The sequence below is a fragment of the Scyliorhinus canicula genome, chromosome 18, assembly GCF_902713615.1.
Source record: "Scyliorhinus canicula chromosome 18, sScyCan1.1, whole genome shotgun sequence".
In the NCBI taxonomy this organism is placed as follows: domain Eukaryota; kingdom Metazoa; phylum Chordata; class Chondrichthyes; order Carcharhiniformes; family Scyliorhinidae; genus Scyliorhinus; species Scyliorhinus canicula.
Window position 1 is genome coordinate 10,998,766 of NC_052163.1, and position 18,006 is coordinate 11,016,771.

Consider the following 18,006-nt stretch of genomic DNA (forward strand, 5'->3'; position numbering starts at 1 on the left):
ATGTAATATCTCCAAATTTGCAGATGACACAAAGCTGGGTGGGAGGGTGATCTGTGAGGAGGATGCAGAGATGCTTCAGTGTGATTTGGACAAGCTGAGTGGGCAAATGCATGACAAATGCAGTTTAATATGGATAACTATAAGGTTATCCACTTTGGAACAAAAACCAGAAGATTATTATTGGAATAACTATAAATTGAGGGAGGGGAATCTGCAATGAGACTGGGTGTCCTCATACACCAGTTGCTGAAGGTAGGCGTGCAGATGCAGCAGGTGGTAAAAAGGGCAGATAGTATGTTGGCCTCATGAATGTTTGAGTATAACAGCAAGGATGTTATGCAGTGCCTTGGTGACGCCACACCTGGAATATTGTGTGCAGTTTGGTCTCATTACCTGTGGAGGGAGTGCAGCAAAGGTTTACCAGACTGTTTTCTACAATGGCGGGAGTGACATACAAGGAGAGATTGAGTCGTTTAGGATTATAATGTGCAGGGATCTCATAGAAACCTATAAAATTCTAACAGGTCTAGAAAGGGTAGCTGCAGGAGTTGTCAGTGGTGGAGGAGTCCAGAACCAGGGGTCACAGACTTAGGATACAGGGTGACCATTTTAAAACTGAGATGAGGAGAAATGTCTTCACCCAGAGAGTGGCGAGCCTGTGGTATTTGCTACCGCATAAAGTAATTGAGGCCAAAACATTCTATGTTTTCAAGGTGTACATATAGCTCTTAGGGCTAAAGGGGTCGGCGTGGTGGCACAGTGGTTATCACCACTGCCTGACAGCACCAAGGATCCGGGTTACTTCCAGACTTGGTTAACTGTCTATTTGGAGGATTGGCCATGCTAAATTGCCCCTTAGTGTCCAGGGATGTGCAGGTTAGGTTCTAGGGTTATGGGGATAGGGGGCATGGATAGAGTGCTCATTTGAAGAGTCGGTGCAGACTCGATGGGCTGAATAGTCTCCTTCTGCACTGTTCTATGGTATGTATGGGGGAGAAGGTGGAAACACGCTGTTGAGTTGGATGATTAGCCATGGTGATAATGAATGGCGGAGCAGGTTCCAAGGCATTTGAATGGACATCTCTAACTTTCCCCACTTCAGTTGAATGGCAGTAACTTCGAAATGCCGCGCTCCCTCCATGTTAGCTCTGTGCACAGATCTGCTCGGAGTTGAGGTTATCCAAACCTGGTACCATGTGGGCATGTTGCCGATGCTGAGAGTCGGGCCGTGCCGGGGGCTGGGCGAGGTGTCCTCTGACGTCACGCCACTCCCCTTCCCTCTCGGAAAGGCGCCAAACCGGCTCTGCATGAATGGCCCGCCCGCCCCGCACGCTGGGCGGAGCCGTTCGCCCATTGGTGGAACCCGATGGTGACCGAGCCCTTTGTGACGTGCGGGCGCCGGGACGGGCGGCGCAGGCGCAGTGCCGCCCTCTTCCTCCACCGCCGCCTGCTTTTGCCCTTAAAGCCGCCATTACCGAGTTCCTGCCTGTGCGGCCAAAGCCCATAGAGTTTATCCATCGTAAAAATAATAATAATAATAATAATAAACCCGCCGCAATCAACTGGAGGGGGAAAACAGAAGGAGGGAAAAAAGGCAAGTCCCCTCCCTCCCGAATTCACCCTCGCCTGTGAACAAAGCGGGAAGGGAAGCCGCCGTGGTGAAGAAAGGGACGTTTGCTGAGAGGAAGATGGGCGACAAACTCGACATGTCCCTGGACGACATCATCAAACTCAACCGGCAGAAAAGCCCGGGCGGCCGCGGCGGCAGAGGCGGCCGGGGAGGAGGAGGAGGAGGAGGAGGTGGTGGAGGCGGCGGCGGGATGGGCCGGGGAGCAGGCCGCGGCGGCGGCCTGGCCGCCCGAGGAGCAGCGGGAGGCCGCGGCGGGGCGGGGGGCCTGGCTGTGGGCCTCATGCGCAACAGACAGAGTGCAATCCGAGGGAGAAACCGACCGGCTCCGTACAGCAGGGTAGGAAGCGACCGCGGTGTTCTTGTTTTTTTTTGAGAGAGAAAAAAAAATAAATTAAAAAAAAAAATGTGTTGCATTTAAATCCAGAGAGAGAGAGAGAGAGAAAGAAAGCGAGAAAAGAAAGAAAATCATTGTAGGGTTTTTCCCCTTTTTGGAAGTGATTTTATTTTCGGTTTGAAATTTTGAACCGTGGCGGAGCGGCGCCATATTGGAGCCGTTAGAGATTCGATTTTATAAAAGAAACCCTCCCAAAATTATATATATATTTTTTTATTAGTCCGTTTAATTTAACCCCCACCTCTCTCCCCCACCCCCCTGGCTTCGAGTTTCAACACCGGAGAGTGGAAGAAAGAATGGGAAACACGGAGGGATTGTTGCAGCACGTCTCGGATCGGTCGGACGGAGGAGGACGAACGTGGATGCGGCTTTTTACTTTTTTTTTTCCTCTAATCTCGATCTATAAGTATATATATATATTTTTTAAAGTGTGTGTTTTGTGTCCGCTGCACCGACGGCCGCCGCCGACTTTCTTCAGGAGCTTAAAATGGCGGCCGGGAGCCAACACTAAAGATGTCGCCGGCCTGGGGGGGTCTACTATTCGGCAACGCCAGCCACATGCTCGCCAACTGCACTTCTCCAGCCTTGTATCGCGAAGGGATTTACAAACTGCTTCAATACCGCACAACACACACACAGTCGCCATCTGCAAGGACGTCCCAAAGGACCTGCTTTTCGCAAAGATGACTTTGTACTGACTTTCTCAACAGCGACTTTCCGTCATATCTTAATCGCCTGCTTTGAGCAGATCTGCAGCAAAACTACCCGTTTGGTGGACTTGTACGACCATTTGACTGAAATAATTGTCCCTCAACTGAACTATCACTTTACATGTATCGCTCGCGCCCACACACGGGTGTCCTGAGAACTGGTGGACTTTTGAAATACTTTCTTTAATCAGTACTCTTAAAAGGAGCTCGGCGCCCATACAAATAAGCTCCTCTTTTTTTTGGGACTGCTCGAGAGATTTCTGGAGAAATGGAATGCATCCGTTTGGAAAAGGTGGAGGCGTTGCAGCTGTTCTCACTGGAGAAGCTACCAACAGCTGAGGAGAATTTCAGACCAGAGTATCTGGCTAGTGGCTATTAAAAGGAATCCAGGCTTTAGTTCGAGATGTGCTGTGGAAACAGTGGTAGGATAATAAATAAGTGAATTTATTTCTCACCAAGTAAACAGTTGCATCTGATTCTCTTGTGCTTAAATTTCATTTATCATTGTGTATACAGGAGCACTTTACATGTTACTAATTTAGTGAACTGTGGAAACAACGTAATTAGCTACCCAATATATTCACTACATACCTGCATCATTGTGTTAAGTAGCTAATCCAGTGGTGGGCAACCTGCAGTCTGGGGGCCGCATGTGCCTTACCTGGGTTGTGTGCGCAGTCCTCGAGACATTCGTTGGCATTTTCCGTCAATGTCATTTTTCCCCCCCTCCGTTGTGATTGGAGTAATACTCACGTAAAGCAAGGACAAGTGAGGTGCATGCTGATTGTACACCAGATTGACAGCTGTGCACTCCCTCTTCCAAAGTATAATTTTTTGAAAAGAATATTTGAAGTTGATCTATTAATATATTCATAGTTATGCATTTTCTATAATGAAATATTTAGCGTCCACTTATTCATGGGGTCATATTAGTGCCCAAGCCCCATTTCAATCTTATGGCCCACTGAGGTGAAGGAGGGTCACTCATACGGCCCACTCACTAGCCTAGGTTGCCTATCACTGAGCTCGTCCATCTCAGGTAAGGTTGATGTCCTTATTTTGTACTTCCCGTAACAAGACAATTGCTGAATCTTATCTACACATTTGTCAATTAAGTATTGTGGGTGGGGGGGGGGGGGGGGGGGGGGGGGGGGAAATAGTGGCATGAGATAGGTGGATATGTGAATTAACCAATGTTTGGGGTAACAAAATGTAGGAAGTCAGCGAGGTGTATCTCTCTTTCCTTATAGCCGAAACAACTACCAGACAAGTGGCAGCATGACCTTTTTGACAGTGGTTTTGGAGCTAGCGGTGGGGTTGAAACTGGCGGAAAACTCTTGGTGTCGAACTTAGACTTTGGTGTGTCTGATGCAGATATTCAGGTAAGTGAAATGCAGAGTGTTGGTCATTTGTTTTGCATGCATGTTGTGGATGAGAAATATTTTTGGGTGTTTGTAGTTTGGTTAGGATTGAGCTTTGTTTGGCACTGTTATTTATCCTAGAAAATCAATCCTAGAATAGTATAGCAGAGGAGGTGGTAATTTGGTCCATCGAGCCTGTACTGACTCGAGAGCAACCCGTTAGTATTTCTATTCTACCATATGCTTCCATGTGTGTTTACCCAATTCTCTTTAGATGGCTACTTCAATCTGTACCCACCACCCCCAACGGGCAGTGGATTCCAAATCCTAACCACTTGAATTGGTTCTGTTTCAACCAGTCACCTGAAATCGGATCAATCACCAGTGGACACATTGTCATTGAAAACTGTTTCTCTCGAAATGCTTCACGAGATTAAATCCCACTATCGTGACTCCCCATGACCTTTTCTGTTTGAAGTGCAATCCATATACCTACAATGCAAAAGAGAGCCATTTGACCCATCAAGTCTGCATCAGCCCTCTGAAAAAGCACTCTACCTAGGTCCACTCCACCCTATCCCTGTAACCCTGTGCTTTGATCATGGTCAATCCACCTAACCTGCGCAGCTTTGGATCCAGCTTCTCCTGTAATCCCTTTTCCATGGAACTGTTGTTGTCAACCTCTGAACTCTCTACTGATCCCAGCTGGTGAACCAGAGCTTTATATGGTTGACCATAATTCTGGATTTGTGCTGTCTCGTTTTACAAGCTCAGGATCCCATTCGCTTCACTACTTTTTCAACCTTTCCTTGCACCTTGTGTACACGCACCCTCCAATCCCTCTTGCACCCATTCTAAAAATGCTAGATTGGTATTGTTTATGGCCCATCCCATCAGAGATGTCCTTTTTATAGCATTAAATTTCATCTACCATTTCATCAACTTCTCTATGAACCTCATTATTGTATTTCCAAGTTGAGTTATCCAGCCCTGGTACCATGTGGGCACGTTGTCGATGCTGAGAGTCGGTGGGGCCCCGGGGTATTTCCAAGTTTTGAGTCATTTGCAGACTTCAAGATTTTCTTGTCCCGAGGACAACACGGTGGCGTAGTTGGTTAGCCCTGCAGCCTCGCGGCGCCGAGGTCCCAGGTTCGATCCCGGCTCTGGGTAACTGTGGAGTTTGCACATTCTCCCCGTGTTTGCGTGGGTTTTGCCCCCACAACCCAAAGATGTGCAGGCTAGGTGGATTGGGTACTCTAAATTTATTTTTTAAAACATTCAAGATTGTCTTGTACGCAATGTCTGGGTCATTAAATGTATTATCAAAACCTGCAGTGGACTTGGTGCTGAGTCCTAGAGAACTCCACTTTATACCCCTCTCCTGTCTCTAAAAACAGTCATTTGTCTCAACCCTTTTCCTATGCATAACCAGTTTTGTATCCATGTTGCTGTGCCCCTTTTATCCTATGAGCTATAATTTTATAGCCTACCTAGTAGGTGATATCAGCTTTCATTCGAAGAGTGAAGTGAACACATGCTCTTTTACATCTACAGTATACACCTAGATTTGACTTCTTGTGACTGCTCAATTTGAGCTCAGAAACTGCCCGTTTGTTCCTGATATTGCCAGAGCGGTAGTTTTTAGACAGGTGTGATGTCTTTAACCATTGTACTGAAAGTAGATTAACTGTTGGGTATTGTTCATCCTTCATATCTGCTGTGCCCAGTGCAGCACAGTGGTTAGCATTGCTGCATCACGGCACCAAGGTCCCAGGTTCGATTCTGGGTCACTGTCCGTGTGGAGCTTGCACATTCTCCCCATGTTTGAGTGGGTTTCACCCCGACAACGCAAAGATGTGCAGGGTAGGTGGATTGGCAAGGCTAAACTGCCCCTTAATTGGAAAAAAATAATTGGGTACACAGGTCCCAAGTCTACCTCAGCTTGAATGCGAATCAAACTGTTGCTGTCAGCACTAATTCTAAACTGTGTGGTAGTTAGCTAAACTAACCAACCCCCTATTTACTGTTACTGCTGACTAAACACAGTTGAATCTTTTACCTCCGAATGCATGAGTGTCTGATTTTACCAGTTTCTGATTCCATGTCTTCCACTAGAAAATTATATTCTGATTGTGATTGAATTTGCAGTAGCACAGTGTGATGGCCCTTGCTTTAAGTTATTTGGGAGGGCAGCATTTGGCGCAGTGGTTATGACTGGAACTATGGCGCTGAAGACCCAGTTTTGAGCCCTGGGCCACTGTCTGTGTGGAGTTTACTCATTCTCCCTGTGTCTGCGTGGGTTTCACTCCCACAACCCAAAGATGTGCAGGTTTGGAGGATTGGCCATGCTAAATTGCCTCTTAATTGAAAAAAATTATTGGGTATTCTAAATTTATTTTAAAGTTGTTTTTGGGTATTCGATCGTGAAGCTAAATGTCCAAAGTAAAAATTACCGGAATATAAAAATCCCAAACTAGTTTTCTGGTCTGTCTCCTGCTCTCCACTCTGCATTGACCTGATGATCCAAACTGACCATAGAACATAGAACAGTACAGCACAGAACAGGCCCTTCGGCCCTCGATGTTGTGCCGAGCAATGATCACCCTACTTAAACCCACGTAACCCGTATACCCGTAACCCAACAACCCCCCCCTTAACCTTACACTACGGGCAATTTAGCATGGCCAATCCACCTAACCCGCACATCTTTGGACTGTGGGAGGAAACCGGAGCACCCGGAGGAAACCCACGCACACACGGGGAGGACGTGCAGACTCCACACAGACAGTGACCCAGCTGGGAATCGAACCTGGGACCCTGGAGCTGTGAAGCATTGATGCTAACCACCATGCTACCGTGAGGCCTTTCCCATTCACGACATTTAGCTCCTTGAGAAACGCCTCAATATTAAAAATTCTGACCCTTGTTTTCAAATCCTTTTGCCCCCTCCGCACAACCATCCAAAACCTCCTCTTCCAATTTGTGCCCCATGTGCACCCCTGATTTTTATTACACCACTGCCTGTCGCCCTCAGCTCTAGAATTCCTTTAAACTGCTCTGAAAGACTCCATTTTGCCCAAGCTTTCTGTCACATGCCCTTTTTTGACTTGGTGTCAGAATTTAACACTCCTGAAATGAAAATTGCTTATTGTCATGAGTAGGCTTCAATGAAGTTACTGTGAAAAGCCCCTAGTCGCCTCATTCTGTCGCCTGTTCGGGGAGGCTGGTACGGGAATTGAACCGTGCTGCTGGCCTGCCTTGGTGTGCTTTAAAAGCCAGCGATTTAGCCCCGTGTGCTAAACCACCCCCTAAGGGCTGCTTAGGGATTTTTGCTGCATTAAGGGTGTTCACGAGGAGCTGAAGCTCCTCCCCTCGTTATTCCTTTTTATATTGTGCTTCTAGGCAGTATTTTACTTTCCAGATATTTAGTTATAGAACTGTCTGTTAACATTTAGTCTATTTTTCTGTAGTTAAAACGAATTATCGGCCAGTCATTCTTAGTGGGCTAATCCAAACTTTGCCTTGAATGAGCTGTCAGTGGAAAACAAGCAACCTGTCAGTACTTGGCATTCAAATTCTTGATCTAAATGTAGTTTCAAAAGTAACAAAATCATGGTTTCTGTTTCTTGTGCTTTTGAGATACCAGTAAGCCAGGATCTGTTTCTAAATTGTAAAAATAAGTATGCAATGCAACTGCAAATGGCATTGAATATTTAATACATTGAAAGCTAATATCAAGGATTGGGATTTCAGTAGAATCAATTTCTCGGCCCTGCCAGAGAGAGGTATGCTGTTGGCTCTGCTCCTTTAGAGATCTCTGAACTATGTTTTTTTTTTAAAGGAACTTTTTGCTGAGTTTGGGACACTGAAGAAAGCAGCTGTGCATTATGATCGATCGGGTCGCAGCCTGGGGACAGCAGATGTACACTTTGAAAGAAAAGCAGATGCTCTGAAGGCAATGAAGCAGTATAATGGAGTTCCCTTGGATGGTAATTTTAATCTTATATGGTAGAATATATGAATTGAATAAATGATGTTTAAATTGAACCCAGTTTAAGGTCGTCGTTTATAGCATAATAGCTTACGGATCCTGAGAACAACTTTGCTTCTTTGCCACAAATTGATAGATCTATGTTGAAAGTGTGGTGAAAGAACTTGTTGAATACTAAAAGTAAAAATACCACAAAGCATTAATATTTATGTTAATATATATTTATATTATATTTGTTATATAACAAATATATAACAGGGGCTGTTTAGCTCACTGGGCTAATCGTTGGCTTTGAAGGCAAACCAAAGCAAGATGGCAGCACAGTTCGATTCCCGTAACAGCCTCCCCGAACAGGCGCCGGAATGTGGCGACTAGGGACTTTTCACAGTAACTTCATTTGAAGCCTACTCGTGACAAGGGATTTTCATTTCATTTCATATTTAAGATTTTTTTATTAGGGGCTGGTTTAGCACAGGGCTAAATACCTGGCTTTTAAAGCAGACCAAGGCAGACCAGCAGCATGGTTCAATTCCCGTACCAGCCGCCCCGCACAGGCGGCAGAATGTGGCAACTAGGGGCTTTTCACAGTAACTTTATTTGAAGACTACTTGTGACAATAAGCAATTTTCATTTCATTTTATGGTACAGCACCAGTTTTACTTTCTAATTATTCAGCTGGTTTGTCTTCTGCCATCGGGTCCCTCTTAAATACGTACATACTTTCTGGATCCCACTACCTTATTTTGAAAATGTCTGATGCAGCTCAAATCTTGCTAGTATGACAGATATCTGCGAGCAGGAGGTTGAGGTGGTAGATGCACAAATTGCAATTAATGCTCTGAGTTGCCTCCTAATTGGAGGAAAACCTGGCTTGAATTGCAAGGCTAGAATTGAACATATCGATTTCATGCGTTAAGCAACTACCGTTGATCTTTTACAAATCCAAGAGAAGCTGCTGTGGGTCATAAGGGTTTTTAATGATCTGGGCTGCTTTTCTATAGCCCAGAGATGGGGTAGTCTGGACCACTCTTCAATGACTGGTTGGTTGGATTTTAATTTTTGAAGTGTCATCTATCATTAGCTCAGTGTAGTATGATTAGTTTATATTGGAGCGTGTATTGACTGACAATACTCATAAATTGAGATTTACAAAGCCAACTGTTGCACGTTTTACTTGAGTATATTACACGTTTTATTGGAGTGTATTAACATGCCTCCGTTTAAAGGCCGTGTGCTTAACACTACTACAGCTCTGTGTATGTAATTATGCTCGGAGTCGCCAGGTGCCGTATTTAGACACCAAGTATATCAAGGTCAGGTTCAAAGTAATAAATCTGTACACCGATTAGTAAGTTCAAACGATTGATATTTATTATAACAAATATAATAAATACACATGCATACGCTAAAGAGACTAAGTTACTTCTAAACTAAACGACTAAAATACTTATCTAAACAGGAACAGGCAAGGTCAGGGAGCGAGGGCTTCGTCCTGTTCTTGGTCTGCAACTCTCAGAGTGTTAAAGGTCGTCAGGATCTAGCAAGTCTGGCTCGCGTAGCGATCGTTGTGGTGAAACTTACAGTTCGATGGCTGGTGGCTCAACGGCTGGTGATGGAACTGGAGTCAGGATGCGATGTATCAGCAAACGATGAAGACAGCAGAGAGCCGGAGCCAAGACAACAGACCGGACCATGTGCGGGGTCTACTTTTATAGGCCCCCCAAAGTCCGTGCCTCTTCGGGGCGGTCTCTACCTGCTGTATATCGATTGGGTCTTCTCCCAATCGATATTTTCCAAACCCCCCAATCTGAGGGTTGCTTCTCGATGGGTGGGGCGGTCTCTATGGTGCTTTGTGATGGATACTTATGGTGCCGTTTCGTCTGGGCGTCTACTCAAAGTATCCATTCAAACCTAAATGTTTCTATTGTGTGGGCCTGGATCTAGATCACCTCATTACTATGCAAATCGTTGTTGCCATTTACACCGTTAGCTGAGATTCTGCACCTGGCCATAAACTGGTTTCTGTACGTGCAGAATGCTAATTAGCCTTCTGCAAACTGCTTGTCCTTGCTAAGACTGTTTTCTCCCTGCAGCCTTAGCAGTTCTCCATGTTGTAGCTCAGTGTCCATCTTAGGTGGCTACACAACCATGTAGGGTTAAGGTTTGAGCATTACTGTAAAATGGTTCAGATATCTAAGGGACAAATCAATGGCAGGTTTCATGGCTTCATATTCTACCTCTTGATTTGAGCTCAATGGAGCAAATTGATATTGTTCAGTTTCAGCTGACCAGAATCATAGCTTGTGGTGTTACCATCATAACCTGAAATGTGACTGCCCTATTGCTATATTTGCAGGGGGTTTGTATTTGAATTATCTCTGAATATTCTGCCGTGCTTTTGTAGAGAAGATGTGGTTTTGAATTGTCAACTAACATTTTTGTCTTTCTATTTGTGCGGAAAAGGGCGACCAATGAACATTCAACTGGTTACCTCACAAATTGATGCCCAAAGAAGACCACTTGTTGGGTGAGTTTTTTCCCTCTATCTTGAGATTTATCTTGTAGTATTTTGACATTTTAAATGAATTAAAAGATTTTTGTGGGAAAGGCACTGATTTATTGCTGACTAGTCAATCCTTGGAGTGGTAATCTTTCCCATGACCACACACTTCCTTTTGTAATTGTAGTGGAAATCGAGGATTAAGCCGAATGCGCGGTAGTGCATTCGGGGGTGGGAACAGACGATCCAGAGGTGGCAACAGAGGTGGAAGAGGTGGTCGGGGTGGAAGGAATCCGAGGCAGCAGCTTTCTGCAGAAGAGCTAGATGCCCAATTGGATGCTTATAATGCCAGGGTGAGTCTGGTGGTGGGTTGTCTTCAGTATTTGGTGGGTTGTCTTCAGTATTTGGTTATCATCAAAGTCATTAGTGTGATTTAAATCCGTGTGCTCTCTTTCTCCTCCTTCCCCACACCCAAAAAAAAAGTTTGGTACTTGGTCTGTGCATCTCAGTCAAGGTGGTAACAGATGTGCTGCTGTTGGGTTTTGTGCTATTAGGAAGAAGCAAAACCAAATTGTTGGGCACCCAAGAGAATTTTGTTGAGTGGTTGATCCTTTAAAGGAGAAGGTACAGTTGAAGCTCGACTGATACATTATCTCCAAGGATCTGGGAGTTTGAAGGAAAGGCCCTAAGTGGGGTTTTGACTTGTTAAGTGGTGGTGGTTGAATAATGGTCATAAATGACTGCAAGTGGGCTATAACAAAATCAGCGATGATTGCATTGATTGGTGGTGCGGTCGTGGAGGGCTATTTGCCATCCCCCACCCCTTTCCCCTTTTTGCTTGTGTTTTTTTGAGGCAAGATGATGGACCAAAGGAGTGGAACTTAGAAAATGTGGGTGACAATAGGCATACTTTTTTTCCTCGGGTGTAGACTGCACAAGTATATGTGGGTGGTAATCAAAGAAATGGTTGGAAGCAGTCTTGCCAGTAATAGAAGCCTCAGGTAGAAAGACCACGTGGCATGTTTGTAGAAGTGCGGTAAGAGGATGAGAGCTCTTAACAGGATAGTAGAGGGGTGCTTGGGCGGCACAGTGGTTAGCACTGCTGCCTCACAGCTCCAGGGACCCGGGTTCCATTCCGGTGTCTGGTGAGTTTGCACTTCCTCCCAGTGTCTGTGTGGGTTTCCTCCCACAATCCAAAGATGTGCGAGTTAGGTGGATTGGCCACGCTAAATTGCCCCTTAGTGCCCAAAACATTACATGGGGTTCCTGGCTTGTCGGGACAGGCTTGAGATGTGGTCTTACATAGGGTGCTCTTGGGCAGCATGTGGCACAGTGGTTAGCATTGTTGCTGGCGGGGCTGAGGACCTGGGTTCGAATCCCGGCCCTGAGTCACTATTCGTGTGGAGTTTGCACATTCTCCCCCTGTCTGTGGGTTTCACCCCCACAACCCAAAGATGTGCAGGTTAGATGGATTGGCCAGGCTAAATTGCCCCTTAATTGGGAAAAAACATTTGGGTACTCTAGGGCTGGTACAGACTTGGATCGGCCAAATGACCTCCTTCTGCGCTGTAAATTCTATGCTTGAAGTGAGACGTTTAGGTTAGCTATGACCCAAAAGTTTGGATGAGGAACATGTAGTTAGGTGAACCATTGCAGTTGAAGGGGCAAAATATATCCAAGTTCTTCATCAGTGGATTCATCCAAGATTGGATCATGGGTTTGTTTCTGAAGCAGCCATTGTGTGGAAGAAATAAAGAATGGATTGATGTGAAATTTGTACCTAATGGGCTGAATCTTCAGTTGCAATTTGGTAAGAACCAGTGATGTATATGTAGATCGTTGAGTATTGGCAGATTAAACAGATTTGTGTGGGTGAATGTCATTAGTGCAAAAAAGTTACTGAAATTCTGAGTTTGTGTGAAAGTGAAAAGTTAGGCGAGCAGCAGCCAGGTGTTCGGATAACCATGGATCCAAGTATCACATGTCATGGTGCAGAAGGAGGCCACTTCCATTGTATCTGCACATGCTGTCCAAATGAGCACCCTGACATACTGCCTTTCCCTGTACCCATGCAGGTTGCTTCTATTCAAGTAATCATCTAATGCCCTCTTGAATACCTCGATTGAACCTGCCTCCATCACACTTCCAGGCAGTGCATTCCAGACCCAAAACATTTGTTTTTCATGTTTGCTTCTTTTGCAAATCACTTTAAATCTCTCGTTCTTGACCTTTTTTTAATGAGAGGAACAGTTTCTCATTTACATATAGCCTTCCTTCAGTGTTATCAATAAAAGTAAGGAGCATCCAACAACCAGACAAAGAACTGGTCTGCTGAGGGGGTCAAAAGAGAGCTGGTTGTAGCATTGTTTGTGAGGACACAGGGCCAGTAACCTGATGCCACTGTCTGATTTTTTATTTTGGAGGAAATGGTCTACTGCCAGCTATTGGTTCCGTATGGATTTAGCAAAATTGGCATAAAAGCTGTATTAACATTATCTAGAATGTTTAAAATCTTGATGCTGATTATGCTGACGTATAACATTGGTCTGTTTCTTTTCTTGCAGATGGATACAAGTTAAGTGACCTTGAAATTAACTCATCAGTGGTTGACTTTTTCTTCCTTGTGGGAGGGACACAAACAATGTAGTCTAATAACTCCTCGAAATAGGTTTTTAAATATATGTAACTTTTTAAAGTCACAGTCTTGTTTTGTACTGAATGTTTTCATTTTGGGATACGCTTTACTGGTTGCATGTCTTCATGGGAGGATGGACTTGCCCCGCCAGACCATGAAATAAATGCGCACTGTTAACTGAATGTACCTGGCTTTCTTGTCTCATTATGCAACTTGGAGGGCCATATATAACTCAAGATTTTGAATGTTATACATCTCGATATATGGGAATTGGGAAGGTGCGGTGACTTGGGAGTCAGTTTGTCCAGTTAACACCACAAATACTGAGTGTGGACATGTTGGAACCAGTTGATTGAACTGAATCTGGAATATTAACTTATGAAGAATATGAATATTCAAGTGTAAAGGTAAATTGGGATGTTTTAACTTGGTACATTGGTCACACTTATTTCAAAAAGACCCTGAAGTTTCTAACCTGAATGTTGCAATCTGCCAAATTATTCAAAACCTGCAGATTTTGCAGCAAAAAAAGTACTAACATTGGAAAATAAGCAAAGGGGTTTTCACCAGTATTAAGTTGTCAATGCCTACCTTTTTTAATGTTAATCCCTTTTTTTTGGCGAGAAGCACTAAAGATTTGTTAAATTGTTTTTTAAGTGTTGAACTTGAATAGCAGGGATTTTTTTATAGAATGCATGTGGGGGTGGGGGGCAGTTCTTTGTTGTCCGTACAGCTACATTCTATGCATTTCTTACCCTGTTTAATTTGTTGATCTGCACCATATTTATGCCACGTTTGATAAACTGTGAACTTATTTATTCCTATATTGTGGCTAAAAGCATCAACATTCTTTCTAAAAGCATTGCATTCTTTCCAATTTGCCTCACTTAAAGCATGCATATAAATAAATCCGTATTTGTATGTAAGACATCTTCCATATAAAAGCCATCAGTAAGATGGGTATATCCGTTTCCCCAAAATAAGTTTCTTTCATACAAGTTTATGAAGTGATTGTACAAAAGCGACTTGTAGCACAACATAACTCTGGCTTAGTATTTCCATTGATTATTGATGTGTTGCTATTGATATGTTGCAGTGTTCCATTGTAATTCTGAAAGATTGTCTGCAGAACTCATCTTGTATCAAAACAGTTGAAGCTAATTACTCAGCAATTAACCGTAGCACCTCCCACTTCACCTGAGATCACTTCCATGATCAACATGGTTGAGTTTGCAACTTTTAACAAACTAGATCCTTTCCCAAAATAATTGAATACCTAAATGCCCCCAATTTAATTCAAGCACTTGCCTCCGTGTCAGAGAGTTAAGCTGCTACATTGGCACCATTTCCATTGAGCAATAATTGTTGTCTGGCAAAGACACAGCATAAGCATTCCAAAAAAGCACAGTATTCAACAGACCTCCAGCATTTTCTATTTAGAAGGATTAATGGAAGTAAAACTAATCTTTAGCAAATTTGCATGCTTGGTTTGATCAAGCTAACCAGCCATTGTTAATGCCAGCTATATATTTGCATTTCAGTAAATTCTTAGCTGGGGTGTTTTTCTGGTACTGTGTAGAGTAGTAAATAAAAAGACAGTATTGCTGATGCCAAATATGCAGTGTGTAAAACTGCATTGGATAGCAGTGGCGAAGACTGCTTTGGAGTTTAGAGAAAGTGAGTGAGATCGAAACCCCCAGATCTGGAAGTTGTCCACTCCCTTCACTTTGTCAATCTGGCCCCTGTTCTTTAGAAGGACTTTCTCCGCCTTTTGTCCCTGTGGTAATGAAAGCTATGAATTGAACAAACTGGAGGGTCATGGGTCAAAAACATTCTCAAGAAGAGGTTTTCAGAGGTGCATACAGTTATGGGGAGATTCAGATAATATGCACTGGGAGGAAGATGTACAGAAGCAGAGACAGAGGTGTAATGTGAAATTGTGGTGGTGGGCAATCCTTTGGCATTCTGTAAACTGCAGCAATTAATTATTCCTGTGACCCAGAATGGAACAGTACCTGCTTAAATTTCTTGCTTTGCAATATGCCATCGGGTCAGTTTTATTGAGCCACAAATAGTATTAGATGCTGCAATGTGTAGCATTCTTGCCTCCTGGGTTCAGGTCCCAGTCAGACACTAGTGCAATTATTATTAAATATTGAGGGAGTGTTAGGTTATTGAGGATGAGATTTAACTCTGGTCCAATCTGTATCCTCCAGTAAAGGTAAAGAACCCATGGCACTATTTTGAATGGCAATGGCGTTCTCCCTGGTATTCTGACTAATATTTATCCCTCATTCAAACACTTCTCTGATGATCACGTTGTTTGTGGGAACTTGTATGCAAATTGTCTCCCCTTTGACAATATACTCCCTTATTGGTTAAAAAGTGACTGCTGAGGTGAAATTGCACTTAAACTAAACTGATTTATTTCTTAAAGCCATTGGGTGAAATTCATAACGAGGCGTAAATTAAATGTTAGCTGTAGTGTGCCTGTGGATTCTCAGCTTTCCTCTTAAGGTGGCCAGGTTATGAAGATTAACAGAAATAAAGTTTTCACTTTTTATACAGTTCTTCAGTTATTTGCTTTTTTAAACAGTCGTGCAAATCTTTCGCATAGCAGCAGCATGGTGGCACAGTGGTTAGCACTGTACCTCACAGCAGGTTCAATTCCAACCTCAGGTGACTGTGGAGTTTGTATGTTCTCCCTGTGTCTGCGTGGGTTTCCTCCCACAGTCCAAAGATGTGCAGGTTGGGTGGATTGGCCGTGCTAAATTGCCCCGAGGTGGGGTTACAGAAATTGGGCCTGGTAGGGTGGTCTTTCCAGAGGGCTGGTGCAGCCTCAATGGGCTGAATGGCCTCATGCACCATAGGGATTCAATGATTCTAAGACTTAGTGGAATATACACGAGTGGTTATTGATTTTTGGGTGTGGGGTGCTGCTGGAGCTCCCCATTATAAGTCTAACTGATCATTTCAAGGGGTCCTAAAATAATTAGAATGAGCTTTTTAAAAATCTTGTACCCATAATTGCTATTCAGATTGAATGCCTACATCTATCTGAATTTGCCTAAATAGGGTTACTCCATTCACAAAGATAATTCACACAAGTCTTTTGAAAAGGCATTTAATACGGTTATGTATTTATTGCAGCATGAATTCCACCATGTGTCCTGAAACCAATCGTGGATGTAGGTTCCTGACCTCCCCAGTCTCATGGTGACAGTCAGGAGTGAGAGGGAACCTTTGTTTGGCATGGAAGGGGATGGGTTTTTAATACATCTGATCATTAAAGTTAGTGACCGGACAAAACCTTTTTTTGCAGAAGTAATGAATCATACAATATTAACTTCAATTGCGGAGGGAAGCCTTGTGGTATTGGGTTTGAAGTTGGCTTGTTTCACGTTAATTAATGCAAAAATGTTAATTCTCTAATTTTTTATAAGATGTGCATGTTGGATCTTTTGTGGCTTTACACATTTAAATTGAAGTATAGGGTCGTATAACACAACATAGTTAATTTGTGATACAGGTGGGTGGGGGACATTTTTGCATTCTTATCTCGTTCTTTCAGGAAAATAGAGCAGGAATGGGTTGGGACAGTTTTCCAAGGGTTGCCTCTTGCTGCTTGCCCCTAGACTCAATCGGTGCTGTCAGTTCTTAAGTATTTTGTATTTGTTTTCAGAAACTTGGTATTGCAAATCAAATTTGCATGGGCATAAGCAACCAGTGCATTACCCACCAATGACAGCATTGTCAGTCCTTCCACTGGTCATTTTAATTCTCTACTCCTTGCCTATGATTTAAAGAGCAACACGTTTTTTTTCCACTTCAAGGAGCAAATGGTGAACTCAGGCCTGTTGCATCATAAAATATTCCAGATACAGGGCAGCGCGGTGGCACAGTGGATATCACTGGGACTGCGGCGCTGAGGACCTGGGTCACTGTGTGTGGAGTTTGCACATTCTCCCAGTGTCTGTGTGGGTTTCACCCCACAACCCAAAGATGTGCAGGGTAGGTGGATTGGTCATGCTAAATTGCCCCTTAATTGGAAAAAATAACAATTGGGTACTCTTTATTTAAAAAAAATAAAATATTCCAGATACCAAATCTTATGGTCTTTAGAAAAACATCCTCTCAGGTTTTAATGTGACTCCTGTCTGATTCTTATCTCAATTTGACTTGTGGCATCAAATCTAATGCAGCATTGGTGGAAATGCTTACTTCCAGATGTTGATTGAGGTGGTATCTGCCTGTTGGAGTGGATAGTTGCCTGTGAGAGCTTTGTGATAAATGTCTTGCTTACCAACAGGAGCTATTCAATGTAATTTATTCTATTTTTGGGGGGCGTCCAGAGAACATAGATTGTTAAAGAACCCACGATTTTATTTCTTTCCTTCTTCCAGTATGGTAATAGAAATAATGTTACCTTGCAAAATGCCAGCAGTATGCTTGCATTGAAGAGTTCACATCTCTATCTTGTTCTTCCAGAAGTATTGACATGTGATGGAAAATTTTCTTATTAAAATTATTGCCAATTCATTATAAATGGTGTCTTGTTCTTGAATAATTGGGGTACTCCCACTATGTACATTCACACACCTCACCGTTGCTCTCAAAGTATTATGTTTGAAAATGCTTATTCAGATATGTGGGTGACATTAATAAATCTGAGTTTGTATTTGTAGTTTGTGATCTCATGAGTCAGAAGCTCCTGTACAACAAGGTAGGTGTTATGTGGTGACTGCCAAGCAGAATAACTAGGAACTATTAACAATATAGTTATGA

General features: G+C 43.4%; 1 protein-coding gene across 1 annotated transcript; it reads left to right on the top strand.

The window, feature by feature from the left end:
- The first annotated feature begins 1,420 nt into the window (after window positions 1-1,420).
- On the top strand, window positions 1,421-17,767 carry alyref (Aly/REF export factor). Its single transcript, XM_038776446.1, has 6 exons — window positions 1,421-1,967; window positions 3,985-4,116; window positions 7,937-8,084; window positions 10,550-10,613; window positions 10,774-10,939; window positions 13,151-17,767. Exons 1-6 carry the CDS (start codon window positions 1,689-1,691, stop codon window positions 13,163-13,165), a joined length of 804 nt encoding a protein of 267 aa, XP_038632374.1. The 5' UTR covers window positions 1,421-1,688; the 3' UTR covers window positions 13,166-17,767.
- The last annotated feature ends 239 nt before the right edge of the window (window positions 17,768-18,006 follow it).

Coding starts and splice junctions, on each gene's coding strand:
- alyref (XM_038776446.1), top strand. CDS start 1,689: ATGGGCGACAAACTCGACATGTCCCTGGACGACATCATCAAACTCAAC. Junction 1,968..3,984: donor GACCGGCTCCGTACAGCAGG/GTAGGAAGCGAC, acceptor CTTTCCTTATAG/CCGAAACAACTACCAGACAA. Junction 8,085..10,549: donor TAATGGAGTTCCCTTGGATG/GTAATTTTAATC, acceptor TGTGCGGAAAAG/GGCGACCAATGAACATTCAA.